This window comes from Rosa rugosa, chromosome 1, assembly GCF_958449725.1.
Source record: "Rosa rugosa chromosome 1, drRosRugo1.1, whole genome shotgun sequence".
Lineage (NCBI taxonomy): Eukaryota > Viridiplantae > Streptophyta > Magnoliopsida > Rosales > Rosaceae > Rosa > Rosa rugosa.
The window spans coordinates 2,661,881-2,678,285 of record NC_084820.1 but is presented as its reverse complement, the minus strand read 5'-3'; the positions used below and the strand labels follow the sequence as shown (position 1 = coordinate 2,678,285).

The 16,405-nt window shown below is 37.2% G+C and overlaps 3 protein-coding genes across 5 annotated transcripts; all 3 read left to right on the top strand.

The window, feature by feature from the left end:
• The first annotated feature begins 156 nt into the window (after positions 1–156).
• On the top strand, positions 157–1,308 carry LOC133726956 (uncharacterized). The gene is made up of 2 exons (XM_062154592.1): positions 157–534; positions 645–1,308. Exons 1-2 carry the CDS (start codon positions 378–380, stop codon positions 914–916), a joined length of 429 nt encoding a protein of 142 aa, XP_062010576.1. The 5' UTR covers positions 157–377; the 3' UTR covers positions 917–1,308.
• Positions 1,309–7,432: 6,124 nt separating this feature from the next.
• On the top strand, positions 7,433–9,690 carry LOC133710274 (uncharacterized). 3 transcript variants are annotated; one of them, XM_062136307.1, is made up of 3 exons: positions 7,433–7,583; positions 8,098–8,254; positions 9,396–9,690. In XM_062136307.1, exons 2-3 carry the CDS (start codon positions 8,103–8,105, stop codon positions 9,556–9,558), a joined length of 315 nt encoding a protein of 104 aa, XP_061992291.1. In that variant the 5' UTR covers positions 7,433–7,583; positions 8,098–8,102; the 3' UTR covers positions 9,559–9,690. The 3 variants fall into 3 exon arrangements, with proteins under 3 accessions (XP_061992291.1, XP_061992295.1, XP_061992303.1); XM_062136311.1 differs by having other exon boundaries at positions 7,475–7,583; positions 8,101–8,254; XM_062136319.1 differs by lacking the exon at positions 7,433–7,583 and adding an exon at positions 7,880–7,980.
• A 631-nt stretch (positions 9,691–10,321) lies between these two features.
• Positions 10,322–13,107, top strand: LOC133710264 (uncharacterized). Its single transcript, XM_062136294.1, has 5 exons — positions 10,322–10,625; positions 11,050–11,306; positions 12,148–12,238; positions 12,590–12,662; positions 12,784–13,107. Exons 1-5 carry the CDS (start codon positions 10,567–10,569, stop codon positions 12,835–12,837), a joined length of 534 nt encoding a protein of 177 aa, XP_061992278.1. The 5' UTR covers positions 10,322–10,566; the 3' UTR covers positions 12,838–13,107.
• Positions 13,108–16,405: the final 3,298 nt, after the last annotated feature.

The following is a 16,405-nucleotide window of genomic DNA, read 5'->3' as shown; positions in this document are numbered from 1 at the left end:
GGAGTAATGAAAACACACACATTCAAAATTATTCAATTCCTTGCACACCTCATTCACCTCACATGGTGACCCACACTCTTTTAACTTTTACCAGATCAAATTGAAAAAGGCCATGACCAATGCTTGATCAAAGCTTTGGTAATAAAATAAACCCCATTTGGGTCATAACATTCAATATGATATTTCTTCATTCACATGTAGTCGTGTAGTAGTTGTAGTTCCCACTGCCACCGCCAAAACTATTTATCCACCTTCATTCTAGTCCCTCATTCCTGTAAAGACTGCCTTTCTTTTCTTTTCTCATTTCTTTTCAACTGGGTTCCTCACCTTCTTCTTCAAAATTCTAATTCTAGTTCCAAACTTTGAAAAAGAAGACCATGTCTTCCATGTTGGGCTCACAAGGCGTGGTCTTGGCGACGGCCATGGCTGTCTCCGGCACTGTCCTCCTCCTCGCTTTTCGCCTTCAGAAACCGGCAGATCACCACCAAATTTCTCAGTCCACTCCCCAAATTCTACGATCTTGTATCTCTTCTGGTATGCATAACCATATATAACACCTCTGTCTTCCCTACTCTGTTTCATAATTAGCATTAGTTAAATACGTATGTATGGTTTCTGATTCTTTTTCTTGTTGGGTTTTGCAGAGAAGAAGAGGAAGAACAAGAAGAAGAGAGTTCACTTTGCAAAGGACGTGGTGGATCCAATTGGGGATGGAGAAGAGTTCAGAAGGCAGATCATTGCTTCTTCTTCTTCATCATCATCATCAGCATCAGCATCAGCATCAGCATCACTAAACTTTAAAAAGACTAGTGGAGGTGCTCAGAAATATAAAGGAATGCCAGCAAACCGAGTGGCTCTCTATAATGGGATACTTAGGGATCGCGTGGTTCATCATCGATTGGCCTACTCGCACTGATCGATCATCATTCTCCCATCGATCTCTGTATATTTTGGGGTTTGATTAGTTGTGTATAATTAAAGATTAGGCCTTTCGTTAAAGTTTGTATATTATTTTTCTTTTCTGAGGTTACAAGGAATATTCGGAATTGTAAGGAATGATGGGCCATAGGTTTTGGTAGTTCTTCTTGGCTTCTTGCCGTTTTTATGTTTGTTATAACATGATGGGATTGGGTGCAGGATATGGTTCCTCAATTTTTGTTCATATTTCAGCTCCAAATCTTGTTGGAATGTAATCGTGTATAGGTAGCTAGGCAGCTGAATCCATTGGGTTTAGTTTTATGGTTGAAAAAAAAATGTGAAATCAATTTAAGAGTAAATGATGAATTACCTTTAATCTTTTGAGTATCATACGGAACTATATAGTTTATATATGAGCATTTCGACCATCACGTGTCTGTAATTCGGGTTAATTTAATTGGTCTATTCATATTTGCTTAATTATCTCTATTGTATTGGATTGAACCACTGTGTAACATATGTAGCCCGGAACAACAAAATAATAGTTGGATTCAAGTGCTATGAAAGAGAAAGGAAAAGCTCGCAGAATGACTTTAGGATGAGAAATGAGAATTAAAGATGGTATTCTTGAGCCTTGGGGAGCCCTTTACAAATCAGAACTGCTGGAATTTGACTCTGTGTTCAATAATGTGATGTGGGCGTGCTTTATCAACTCTACGGTGTTTGTTTGGACAGAAAATTTGCATCACATGCCTATGTATGGAAGCATCCATGCATAGTGTGAACAGAGCCATGTGCTAGGATGCTTCCTCTATCAACCCACCAGATCTTTTAAGCCAAGTACATAAATAAATGGACGACAAAGACTTCTACATTTGACCTCATAAAACCTTGGATGGGAAGCAAGCCAACAATGAACCAAATATATTAAAACATAGAATTATTGGCCTCACTTCTAGCTTAATTATCAATTGATTCTTAACTAACTCATGAACAAATTAAGAAAAGACTATTGACTAAATCAAATTAAGCCCAAATCATTTGACCATTTTTGTAGAACCATTTTTTTTTTCATGTTGGTTTTTTTTTTTTTGTCGTGAAACTGATATTCATAAAGCCAAAAGGCATAGAAGGCCTAAACAAAGCCAAGGGCAGGCAACACACCCCTCAAAGTCAGAAATTCATACGAATTAAGACATGAGTATGATAAAATTAAAACCCAAACTAAAAATTAAAAGCCCAAGCAGCCCAAAAAACCCAAACCATAATCAAAGCTTCTTCTTCATCTCCAACTTGTAGCCGCCGTAGCAGATTCGTCACCGGAGCTCCGACAGAAACCGCGAGCGAGGATTGGTAACCAAGGGTGGTCTGCAGAGGTGAGGATACGGACAGAGCCGCCATATATTCTCCAGTTGACCGATTACGAGAAGATCTCGCATAAAAGAACAACAACAACCAAGCCAAAATAGATCTTAGCAAAGAAACCTGAGATCTGAAGAGGTGGTTGCAGAGGTGTACGAAAGCTTCCATGGCAGGACAATGTAGACAAGAAGAAGGAGATTTGTTCACGGTTTGAAAATCTTGAGGAGCAAAGGAAGAACAAAAATTGAGAATGACCATGAAAAACAAATCTGAGAGTATATCTTAGAGATTTAGATCTAAGATCTAAAAACATATTTGATTTAAAGATTTTAGAGATTTTTTTTCATGTTGGTTTAATGCAATTTTGTGACAATTGGCTTGGATTTAAAGATTGATGTTATTGGGATCTGAAAACACTTGATCCAAAACTCCAAACACATGAAAATTTGGTGGATATAGAAAATATTGCAACACTACTATTATATATAGAGTATGATTTCACATTTAATTTGTTTTTAGCTAGGTTGTTCTATTTCTTTTTCTCTTTTCTGTACAAAACCTTTTGTAAATGAGAGATGGCAAAAAGGGCCGGGAGAGGAGACGAGCGAGTAAACAAAGAGAAAACCAGTAGAAGCTTAGCAACATTATCATGGCCAACTGAAAATTGTGTTGGTTACCAACTTTGCATTTTGATTTGGGAACACAAACATTATATATATATATATATATATATATATATATATATATATATGGACCTATCTGTCTCGCTGTTTCTGCATTTTCATGAAAAAGCTCGAGGGCATCAATATTTCCATAATATTTATGTTGCTTGTGCGGGTACTCGATCATGGTGCGACCCATATGTCCTTTGTTTTCCTCATTATTTTTGCTGCTTTATTCAATATTAACAACTTATAGTTTAACTATTTTCCTATGTCGTGGTGTCAACAAACGGTTGGCTATATGATATATTTGCTAAGATTGATTCCATAGTAATGATAGTATTGGTTTGGGGTTGCTAGAATCTTCCCCACCGATAATGAAAAATAATTATATGTACATATATACTTGTTTTTTAGCCCTAGCTAGCTAGGTCATGATCGACCACTTGATCATATATATGTTTACTCGACATGAAATGATGTCACAAGCCACGAGAGAATTGGCCTAATGCATGAGCCGCTTGTACTTCTCTTAAGGGGTTGTATTGTATATGAAATTAGTGGAATTTTTAAAAAAATCTATGAAATTTGAAAGTCTGGGTGTATTCAATATAGACTTTTAACAGTCCATGAAAGTTTTGAGACATTCAATTAGGATATTAAGTTTTATACAACATTTGAGTCTCAAAATCTCTATATCCATTATATCCAACGAACCAACAAAAAAAAAAATTACCATCTGTGTTTTTATACAACATTTGAGTCTCGAAATCTCAGTTAAATTAATAATATCTTTGAATTAATTGAATTATTAGAGAATATATAGTTGAAGAAAGAAGCCTAAAAATTCAATCCATGTAGTTTACAGTACATGCATCATAGCTTCACGTGTAGGTGTACAAACAAGAAGAAATGCATGAAATGGCTAGGTAATATGGTCCCAAATCCATTTTGAGAAAAAAGGGTCTGACAAAAACTTGAGAAACTTATATATCAAACTTAGCAAGGATCGGAGAAGAGAACAATTTGGGACCAAGTTGGCTGATTAATATTGACAGAAGAATCAAAATGGAACCTACATACCGTGTAAAATGAGCTCAATGTGATCAGTACGTACGTACAGATCGATCACAAATGTATGGATTAAATGTACGTAGTAGCTGCTGGGTCATTGTGAATGAGCTCGCAATAATTCTACTTTTTAGTACTACTTTTGCATGTGTGGAAGTGTGAATCATATGCGTTCCAATTCAAGTGAAACAAGTCATGTGATCGATCGAGAATGCTTTTATGTCACCCTCCCGTGCATATGTGTATCATTTTAGTTCAGTTATTAGGGTGGGTTTAAACTTTGAAGTGAATGATTAAGAGTTAGCTAGCTAGCTAGACTCCTGTTATCGATCAATCTCCTTTTTAATATTCAACTTTAGTTTCTAGATGCAACTTGAGGTTCCTTTGAGAGATCGATAGATCAGTACGTGTTCGATCTTTGAGAGCTAGCTTTGGCACTGCATGCAGGGCCACGCCGGGGTTGTTTAGATGGGAAAACCAAATGAACACGTACCACGAAATCGATCGAAATGGGTCAAAGTCTTCCACTGAGTAGCTAAAATGCAAAGTTAGGTTTTGCGAATCTGAGAAACACGTACATACATTAATTGGTTTCGATCAAAGAATAAAGGTGTGAGCTAGCTAGGTGAACCTGCAAGTCAACAATATCTAGTTCCACTATTAATCCTCACCAACAACGACGACAAGTAGTACTAGAACTGTACATGCATAGTTTTGAATTAGGGTTTCGTGAGCAGATCGAGACCAGAGAGCAGCACCAAGAGGGCACAATCATGATGATATTATATGCATTAACGGTGGAAGATGACCAACTATACATTCACAATGGTCCATTCACCGATCAGCAACTCGGTAAAAAGGAGTAATGACATCTTCAAATCCCATTTAGCTAGATGCTTCTTTGGATTCACTTTCTTCATGATCTCATCAACGTTATAATGTTTCTCACGAAAGAGAAGCATTTCCTCCATTAATTTAGTCAACAAAAGAGACGATGCTTTTTTGTTTTAACCCTTTCTTTTTTGTGTGTGCACATTAGTACGTGGTCAAAAATTTAAATTATATATTCTAGATCCTTTAGGTATTTCATTATCATTTATAATTATTGTACGTAGTTTCCAATATATTTGAATGCACTATTTAAAGCGGAGTGAAATCTACAATTTTTATTTTAAAATCCACACTACTCCATATTTCATTTTTTTAGTAGTTTAAATTTTGTCTTTTTATGAAAATTTTAACCAAATAATGAAAGAGAGAGTATGGATTACAAATTATGGAGTGTGAATTTCACTCCCCTATTTAGAATATCAAGTACGTATTGATGAAGTGTGAGAATATATATTTAGGAAAATGATTTGCGGCCTCAATGAGGCCTAAGATTTGTGGCCTCAATCTTAGGTGTCATGCCTTGTCATCTGTACACATCACCTATTTGTCAAATCATGCCATGTAATTCTTGAGAAAAATACAATCTTATCATTCCAAAATATAACGACTCTAAATTATTTTGGCTTCTTCTAAAAAGAAACAAAATTTGGCTTTTTTTCTTTTTTTTCTTTTCATTACACTCATGTTAGATTTAAACAACAATTTTTTTTCTTTAATCAAGAATAGAAAAAATTTCATGTAATTCAGTCAATAGACTTGCATGTACATTCGATTAATAGATTTACAGAACACATGTATCTGAATTCAACCTTTATTGGGTTCCTATAAATTTTGAAAATATAATGTGAAAAATGCATATTATATGATTGTATATATTCTTTTGTTCATTGTTTTCTCTTTATGTAGCTAGGGTTTAAACGTTAGATATGAATTTATTATTTTCTGTTTGTTTTTCTCTTATATTTAGATTGTAGATGTTAATTAATGGCTGCTAATTAACGGGAAATTTTTTCTTACCTCTTAATTTAGACATGAGTATTTCCCAAATTCGATTTATTAATGCTATTTTTTTTGGATGAAATTAATCAATATTTGGAAAGAAAATTTAACGTCTATTTATTGACACATAATTCAATATATTAATGCCATTTGGAAAGAAAAATTAAAGGAAGAAAAATATTGGTCAAAGAATCCGTAGATATATCTCTTAAATTAATACATAATTAATAGTTGATATTTTTTTTCGTCACCTAATTAAATTCATTAATGTAATTGACTCACCCCCTAACATTTAAAATGAAATTTGGTGTTGCAATAGTATGATGTGACAAAATATATTATGTGGAATTGAAAATAAAATTTGTATTTACTTACATGGCATGACACCTAGGATTTGAGGCCCCATATATTTATAACACTAGTATACGATTGTATAAAAACCTAAGGAATTAACTATTTGAATCCTAAAACTAAATTGTTGCATGTCCGTGAGCTATTTAGCCGTAACAAAGGTTTCGATATGGTGTAATAGAGAAGAACACATATTAGCTAGTCATTCGGCCCTCTCTGGTAGTTGCGTCCTTGTGTGTTTGCTATAAAAAATAAAAAATAAAAAATAAAAAATTATGTTGGCTGGTTTCCTCTTTCAAATCAAACGGAAAATACATTATTTAAATAGTCATTGACTAAAATAGAAATATAATTAAGAAAGTCACACCATAATGTGTCTTCATCTTACCACATCCTTGCCTAACATAATGTATTTAAAAAACTGATGATGAACTAGAAAGTGGAGTAAAGATGCAACTATTCAAACCAAGCAATCAAATGCCAACATGTATGATTTAATTAGTATAAATGACTTCATCATTGGGGAACATTAGGTGGAGAAAAGGTACGTGCAAATGACAAAGGATTCTTCCCCCTGCCTAAACAAACATGCAATGAAATTTCTACCCACCAATAACGTGAGTTTTGCTGAAGATAAGGATCACGAGCAAGCAACCTGTACTACCTTGGCTAAGCTAGTATGTGTTAATAATTAATTAGGCTAATCAACCAAATTGTACTTAATTAGTGGCCATGACGTTGAGGTTTAAGGTTCAATATATGTTTGAGATCCCTAAACATAACTTTTTACAGCAATTATACTGACTAAATCACCATCCTTAGATTCCCGGTATCAAACGCATTTGTTTATATATAGCCCAGCAACTTTTATCCTCCCAATGGAAACATCCTAGTTATAATCAATCCTTGTCACTTTAGGGTTAACATAATGTGACATTTCACCAAACTACCAATCGATATAATATTCATAAGTCATAACCATTCAGATTTCACATTTAGCCTCGTAAGTCGTAACTTTTTTGTCTTCTTTCTTTTTCTGTTCCAAGTACTAATAACTAATCGTAACACACACTTGGGCTCGGGCTTTAGATCCCAAAGTCTGTTTGAACTCGGTCAATTTTGTAGAACTTATTTGAGCCCATCAGAGATGCTGATTTGGGCCTCTCTGTTCTGGGCGTCGTTGCTTTCTGATTTAAGCCCAAGTTAGGTCTGCTACAACAGACCGACCAACGCATCTACACTCTCGCAGTGAAGAAGAAGAAGAAGAAGAAGAAGAAGAACATAGAGGAGTCATTTCTTACACAGCAAAACGCCGCCGTTTTCAATCAGGTACTTCTCCTCCATAGAATTATAGAAACTCCGATATTAATATGATTAGTACTCTCTGTTAAGTAATTTGATGAGGCTCAGTTTTCTTTACTAGGGTTTCTTGTATCTGCAAACTCATTGATGATGACTCAGTAGAGTCCTATATCTTGTGTATATGAAATTACCCTTTTGAAATTGATACTAAAGATTCAATTTTTAGACCTGTTTACTTGTTTTGGATGAGTAAAGAATCGATTTTTGATCTAAGAGTTGGCATTTGTTTTGGGTTTTGATTTAGATTTATGAATTTGCTGTAGTTTGTGAGTTTGGGTTCGTGCTAATTAGCAATTAGAACATGAAAGTTGACACCTTTTGAAGTTATGAACAATCCATTGATGCAATGAAGCAAACTAAATTGGTAATTGGTTGATTGGGGAGCTGGGTTTTCAATTTAGCAGCCATTATTTGTTTCTTATTAATCATATCGAGTATGATTGGATGCTGAATTCGATGGCTTCTTTGATTTTTACTACAGTAGCCATGAAGGTGCGATCATCGGTGAAGAAGATGTGCGAGTTTTGTAAGACAATTAAACGCCGTGGACGTGTTTATGTGTACTGCACAGCCAATCCTAAGCATAAGCAGAGACAGGGCATGTCTACATTTGCATATCAAGGCACTGATGCTCCCATGTATGTGCTTTTTCATGCTTTCAGTCTGTTTTTTATATATGCTATCTTTACTTTTTACTTTTCTGAGTTCATAAGTTTCAAATGAAAAGTCCCATTCAAGACTTGCATTTTAAGCTCCATCATATTATGTAAGAAATGTTAGGCGAGTCTAGTTCCTAACTCTCTGACTCCGAGTCTTCCATACAGCTGGGAGATGCTTGCCTCTTTTGTAGTTGTCATATATAGTTGTTGGGTTGTTTCGTTAAGTCATTTCTTGGAATTATGTTGACTTAGGTATGCAAGTTTAGCAGACAAAGAAATGATCCATTGTTGGATTCCCCTTCATTGTGGCAGGCCTGTGCAAGGCGCTGTGGCGGGCTTACTTTAGTTTAGGGCTTCACAATGTCTTCATTTTACTATATTCATAGACTTTACAATGGTTTTAAGTCACTAATTTGGCTTGAAGAGTGAGAAAGCTTTAGAGCCAAGGATCTAGCTAACTGCTTTGTCCTGTTTTAACTTATGATCTGATTGTTGCCATCTCTTACACTATTGCAACTATCTTGCCTGCTGATGTCTAGTTTTCCATACTCGTGGCTTTATATGAAAGTTTTCTCTTTGAAGTACTTTGTGTTATTAGGTTATAAGCTCAATGATTTCAGCCATACGTGTGAGGACTTCAATACATTAGAAGTTTGTTAGTAGGAGGTGCTGTAGAGGTTCTATCTTTTCTCCTTGTGGCCCTGTGTCTGGGTTCTCTTTGTCCACATATTCCCATCTCCTCCTCTTAAGTCTAAGTTCGTACGTAAAAGTCTGCATGCGCATACACAATCTCATGAATGCTCCCACGCAATTCCCTCTTCTAGTGATTGTGTTCATTGAGAGGAAGCCACTCCATTAACAATTTGATAGTTTGGTTTGATAAAAGTCTGCATGCGCATACACAATCTCATGAATGCTCCCATGCAATTCCCTCCTCTAGTGATTGTGTTCATTGAGAGGAAGCCACTCCATTAACAATTTGATAGTTTGGTTTGATAAAACTACTGATTGATATATAGGCATTTCACATGAAAATCTTTTCTTTCAATTTACATCAACTTGCATAAAAAAATTTGCCAATGGAATCCAAGTGCCAACTGAATATTGGAATCATTTTCAGGTCTGCGGAGACTAGTATCACCAAGCAGGAGAGCAACTTTGGTCAGAGCTCTCACGTAGGTCTGGCATCTCTGATTCCCAGAAAGAATGAGCAGTCAATGCCCTCTCCGACCCTTGGATGGAGGGTAGGCTTGGCATCCCTGCTGTTCAGAAAGTCCAATTAGCTTCCGAACCCTAAACCAAGAAAAAACGCAAATTTGTTCCCAGTTCTTAGACTCTTTTTGTTGGCTGTGCTCACCATTTGTAATCAAAATGCTATCGGTTCTCTTATTTTATAGCATTTTATCTTGCTACCATGGAATAATTTGCTTTCCGGCGTGTGCGTGTGTGTGGACTAGCTGTGTTACAGATTTAAACGGCATCGATTATTGGCCGTTGCTGAAGTTTCCCTTCCATATTTTCCGATCATATACAAAGATCCCAAAACCCGATAACGGATTCTCAATCATGGAGAGGCAATCATGTAAGTTCTTATCAGACTCGTCATTTCACAATAACATTATTCTAGCCATTGTCACCAATTAATGCAATGTCACCATGGACCTCGTTAGAAATTGCCCGCTCACCTTCTCTAACCACGACAACTGTAGGTAGGAAAATGAAACTCTTCAAAATGCTGCATTTTGAAGTTCTAACTTTTAACCGCCACAACTATCGGTGAGGTATAGACTGTTGGTTAACCGCTTCGTCGGTGAGCTATAGCCTGTTATTATCTGAAATAACCAACACTGAGGAAGTTGCATGTTTAAATCTCACTGATATTATGGGATGCGTCAGGTGGCCTCCTGGTCGGATGGGGATAAAAAATGTCGTTTCTACGAAGAAATAAAAAAAATAAAAAAATTTAACCGCCTCGTTAATTGTGAAACGCCGTCGTTTTGTAGGTGAAACAAAGAAGAAGCACTTTTCATTCACAGTGGTTTAGCTCTCAGTTGCCCAACGCGGCACACTGATGCAGCAAGTGGGTCAAGGACTACAGAAACCGCAGGTGCTTATTTAATAATCCAAAAGCAGCAGCCAATAGCGAAAAGCGATTCCCCAGAATCGGAGAAACGCACAAATTCTGCAATCAATTCCTATTCCCTGCAGATTGGAAACCCTAAAAGGCAAGTCTTTACAGCTTCATTCTTCTGGAAACCGAATTTGAGCTCTTGGATGATTCCGGCGACTTGATGGTGTCGCTCAACGGTTCCCTATCGGCTTGGATCCATCACTTGCTTGCTTGCATGGGGTAAGTCGCCGTTTTCCGATTCAAATTTGCCTTTTTATTTCGATTAAGTTTTTCAGGTTCTTTGGTAGTAGAAGCTTGACTTCCTAAATTTGGGAGCTAATTTCAGATTAAAATGAGAAATTTATTATTGGGTTTCAAGAAATTTTGAGTCTTTTTTTTTGGTAAAAATGGCAAAGCTTGACATGATATTTTTGGACTTTGGAAGAAGCATTAATAATTATGTTTGAATGGAGTGTGTTTACTACTTGGCCATTTTGATTGATATTTTTTTTTTTTCTTTTCAAAATGGGTTGAGAGAGAAGGGAAGCAGGATTAGTTTAGTGGTTTACATATTGAGAATGGTTACAGTGGTATCAATACACTATGGTGCTTTGTTGGTGGAAATTGGGGTACATATGGTTTAACCCGGTTTTTAACAGAGCAGTGGTTGTTTTGGATGTTGCACGAAACCCACACCGATTATTGCTGTCGACGAGCCTTCAAAGGGATTGAAAATTCAAGGGCGGTCGGTGAAGAAACCTGGCATATCGGATGATTTTTGGAGCAGCAGCACGTATGATTTGGACAACAGCGCTGTGCAGTCCCAGAGAAGCGTCTCATCCATCAGCACCTTACACCAGACCCTCCTCCATGGCAGCGGCACTGGTAGCACGAGCAGCCAACCTGACTTTGTAAATCAAGGCAAGTTTCGATTGCGTGTTACTTTGGTATGGCGATAATGGTTAAGTGTGTTTGCTGTGTCACTTAGTCAACTCCATATGTAGTTGTGTTGTGTTAATCTAAACCCAAAGTCCCAACTTTTTTTTTTCTTTTTAATGTACATTGCCCTGCTGTGTTCTACCCATGTCTTTGTTACTACACTTAACATTCCAAAGTCAGTTTGAAGACAGTCTACATATATATGATATGTATGTAAGTTAGTTGCTAAAGACATTTCTAGTTTCTTACGTTGTTTTGTGGCATATTCAGAGAGTGTATATATACTTCCCTACTTCCTTTGTTTCTAAAATGTTTGTTTTTACTAAAAATGGTAACTCAACCTAGATGCTGGACTCAGAGAGGAGCGGTCTGGGTTGAGAGAATCTGAGAACAAATGCATATATAAAGAGTCATTGTTGGGGAAAAATAAAGAGTAAATATTAATCTATCCCATAGACAGCGTAAAATGGGTTCTTCAAACGGAACATGTCACGACCTAATAGCAGGTTCCCCCTTTGATGATTTGATCTGAAATTGTAGACCCAAACATTGGTTTTCACATGAATGTTAACTGGTTATGTAGATTTTAAAATTTTGTGACGTGTGTTCTGATTACATGTTGAGCAAAGTTTTTCTTCTACGTCAGTTTTATATTTTCTTTTCACCCTTTTAATATATGATCTACTCGTTGTGCTGCTACATTATTGTGCTGGTACCCCACTTCACTCAAGTGGGTAAAACAGTTATAATTGTTCTTTTGAACTTTCATATTTGTGAGTGCATAGATTGTTGGTACACAACATGAACACCTCTTTAACTGCAGGTCTTGTTCTCTGGAACCAAACCAGGCTTGAGTGGATTGGAAATGGCAAGCCTAAGGATGAAACTCTAAGAAGTCGGGAAAACAGATTAAGGTGGGTTCCTTGTTTTTCAGTAACTTCATGCTGTAATACCAGTCATCAGTTTGTACATTAGTTTTCCAAAGTGTAATTGATCCTGTTCCCATCTATTAAACCAAAGTTCTGACCTATGATGGCTATAATCATTTTGAGAGTAGCCTGTTTATGTTTTCTAGATATATTAGTTGTCCTAATGACTTGATGCCTCACTAGTTTCAATGTAGCGACTTGCAAATTCTGATGAATTCTATAAGCTTTTGCAAGTTCATGAAAGGGTGAAAATCCAAAAGTCGGTCTATCTGTAGCTGATAATATATTGCAATGGCTTGTGTTTTAATTTGTATTCCACAAACTATAACATTGCAGTTGGAATTCAACTTACGAGAGATTGGTTGGACCCAAACAGAGACAGCCTTTTCCCCAGCGCATTCCTCTGTCTGTAAGTCCTCTTTGTGCTTTGGTGGCTCTCTGTTCTGTTAATTTGGCAGTACTTCTTTGTTTTGAATTGCATTTATCCCAGTTCATTTTGTTAAAAATGCTAATAGTGTTTATATTGGCAGGAAATGATAGAATTTCTAGTGGAAGTATGGGAGCAGGAGGGGCTGTATGATTGATCGAGCATCTAATATGTCAGGAAGATGGTTCGTCTTTGTAAATCTCAGAGGTTGGCGTGGATAGCTGGGGCAAAGAAGGAATTAAAGCTACAAAGATATATCTTTTTAGTTTAATTGTAATATTACACACTAATATTTTCATCTTGTTTTGCCCCCCTTCTGACATTGAATGCACCATGGATCTGTTGAACATGCTCTGTTCCATGCATAGCTGAATCATACAGAAGCGGTTACCTTTGCTTGTGTGAATACCAAAGTTAAAGAGGTCCTTATTGCAAGTTCTGAGGAAGGTTCCCCCCCCCCCCCATCAGTGCCTTTAAGATGATACCAATAGCTAATATAATTCTGGTAACATGGAGCACCAATGCATTAGATGCAAGGGAAAAAAATTGTAAACAGTACCTGACCTTTGGCTCATTAGTAATTTTAGTATCTGATAAAAAAAAAAAATATCATTTTGGTACCTGAAGTTCGGACCCCGACCTAACATTAGTACCTGAAACACTTTTGGCTGTTACGACGTTAGCTGCCTGGCAAACTTTGAGGGGTATTCTGGTCCATTCAACTATTCCTGCCAATTCAATCACAATGAATCTATTTCTTGGCGCCAACTGACCAAAGTATATATCACTTTAGTACCTGATATTTGAAGCCCGACACAATACAAGTACCTTGCCTATATAGTGATACAGAGGTTCAAGTACATCAGAAACCTCTACTTCGTTGTCTCAACCTACCTCTGTTTTCTCCACCTTAATTACCTCCATTACCAATAAAATTTCTCAGCTCCGGATCCTTGAGCCTCACCAAGAGTCTCTCTCTCCTTCTCGCCCTGCTCTCAAATCTGATAGAAACTTGGTCTCCGATGAAGTACGAGATCGAGCTGGAGTTCATAATCAACGCAAAAAAATCGGAGCTCTCTCTCCGTCTCCGTCCGAGGATTCGATCTTAGTGACAAGTACAGAATCAGAGGGATCTGAGATTGCCTCGGACGAGTGAGCTCTTACAGGAATCGGAGCTTCTTCTTCATTTTTGAGTACCACATCGCTGCAAGGTTTAGCTTCGTGATCTGATAGGACTTCAATTAAACTGAATCTGGATTCAAATTTGAATTTGAGAGGATGTGTGGAGGCTTTGTTTGAGTTTTGGTTTAACAGAAAAAAGGAAAACTGTGAAAATCTTTCAATAGAGGGAAGGAGAGACCCAAAGCCGGTCTTGTAGATGAGGTCGCCGGCGTCAATTTGAGGCTGATACGAGGTGGATCAAAGCCTAATCGATCTAATTTCAATTTGACTAGAACTGGGGATGGACAGATGATGGAGCTTGTTGTAGTATTTGGGTAATTTACTAGGTATATCTGAGGAGTGAGGAGATCATTTTGCTTTCTAATCCAAATCAACCATAATTTGCAGACAGCTAAGAAGAGAGTGCGTGGAAACTAAAAAAAAAAAAACATAACATTAGAGTTGAAATTACTAATATGTCCTTAAGTTATATCAGTTGACTAACGCCGTGATAGAGTTAACGGCTTCAAGTACTAATGTTGGGTCGGGGTCCGAACTTCAGATACCAAAGTGACATATTTTTTTTTTGTCAGATACTAAAGTTACTAATGGGTCAAACGTCAAGTACTGTTTGCATTTTTTTCCCTAAATGTAATCTAAAAGTTTAGAGAAAACTAGGCAGAAGAATTTGATGGGCTTTTCAGCCCGTGTACTCTTGGAGTCATCCTATCATTAAAAGTTGGGCTAGTTTAGGTTTTTTATTTTTTTTTTTTTTTTCTCTCTCTCTCTCTGCCGGGAGGCTCAAAGGTCTGTGCGGAAAGAAAACTAAACAAGAAGAGTTCCAACTTGGCCAAAGGTTCTACCTCTATCAACCCCAGTAATGTCATTATGTCATCAAGCGAAACCTGAATAACTTGAAAGGAGACTGGTTCATTAAGCGAGTTCCTCTAGAGCAATTTAAGCTTTCCTTGGCTAAGATGTCAGCAACTGTATTCCTCTCCCTGTGTATGTGTTGGAGAGTACAAGAATCAAAGAGCTGCATCATGGACTTGCAATGAGATAGAAGAGTCCCAAGGGGGTGAGTGTCATACGAATTCGGCTCCAGCCTCAGCCTGAATAACTTCACCAGTCCCAACATGATGAATAAAATCATTAATCCATTCTCCAGAGCTGTTGCGAATAACTCCACCGGCCCCAATAACACCAGTACGAGAACGAACCCCATAAATGTTTAATTTGAAATAGTTTCTAGGGGGTTTGACCTAATGCATAAGCACAGTGCTTTGACCTTTGACCTTCTTTAGAACTGGAAACCTTAGATATCTTGTACCACTCATTCACATAGTTCGGATTCTTTTCAATATCATTATTATTTTCCAATGCTATTGTCAATGGGAGGAAGGGAATTAAGAATTAAGAAGCACAGCACCCCTCAACTGATTCAATGAAACTCAAAGTTTGGTTGTTGCTGAATATTCATATCCATCCAAATATTTCAAAGCATTCTGTGTATCCCACATTTGGATATGTACGTGTCTATGTAAGCTGATGGATACCCTCTTGAATATTCAAAAAGACGAATGCAAAGAATTTCTCCAAAATTATATATATATATATATATATAAATTATACACACACACAAAGCCGTTTAGAAGTGGACATCCGTAAAACAGAAAAAGTGCGGACGTCCATCCTCACGTACGGCTGCATCAGGCGCCGACTGTGGCGCTGCTCTTGCCAGACGGAGACCCTGGGAATCCCAGATGGCGTCACCATGAAGATGAAGGCCAAGGCAATCGAGGTCCAAGGTCTGGGCGGCTAGCCCTCAGGCACCATCAAAGTCGATTGTAAACTCGTAACCGACGAGTCCACCAGCAAGAACAACCTCAAGATCGAAACTTGGTCTCCGTCCGACAAGAGCAGCGCCGCTGTTGGCGCCTAATCGAGGCTAGATGATGGACAACGGCGCTGAATCCACACTTTTTCTTTTTTGCGGATGCCTGCTTCTGATCGGGACTCTGTGTGTGTGTGTGTGTATCCTCTTATAGAGAGCCCTTCTAATGAGGGATCCATTTTTTTAGCTATTTTAAGGGATCGCTCATTAGACTCAATTTTATGTGATCATATTCACATCTTAAACGTTCAGTTTTTAGGTATATATGAGTAGATCATCTCTGCAAATTTTCAGCCAAATTGATAATCATTAAGGCATTCATAATTGCGATTTATAATTATGAACACGAACGGTTTATGTTAGATAGATTCGGTTCGTCTATTGATTTAATCTAGTTCGATATCTTAACGATCATCAATTTTGCTGTTACAGAAATGATCAATACATTAAGACTTAAAAACTGAACGGTATACGATCGAAAAGTAAGTCCCACAAGAAATCCCTTAAAATGTCCAAAATCATGGATCCCTTAGTGGAATGGTCATCTATATATATATATATATACATATCCAATCCAGAGCGGAGCTCCGCTTTGAAAATAACATGTGAAGTTCGAGTTTTAGGTCACTTTTCTGTCGCATATCCACATCTCGACCGTTCAGTTTTTAGG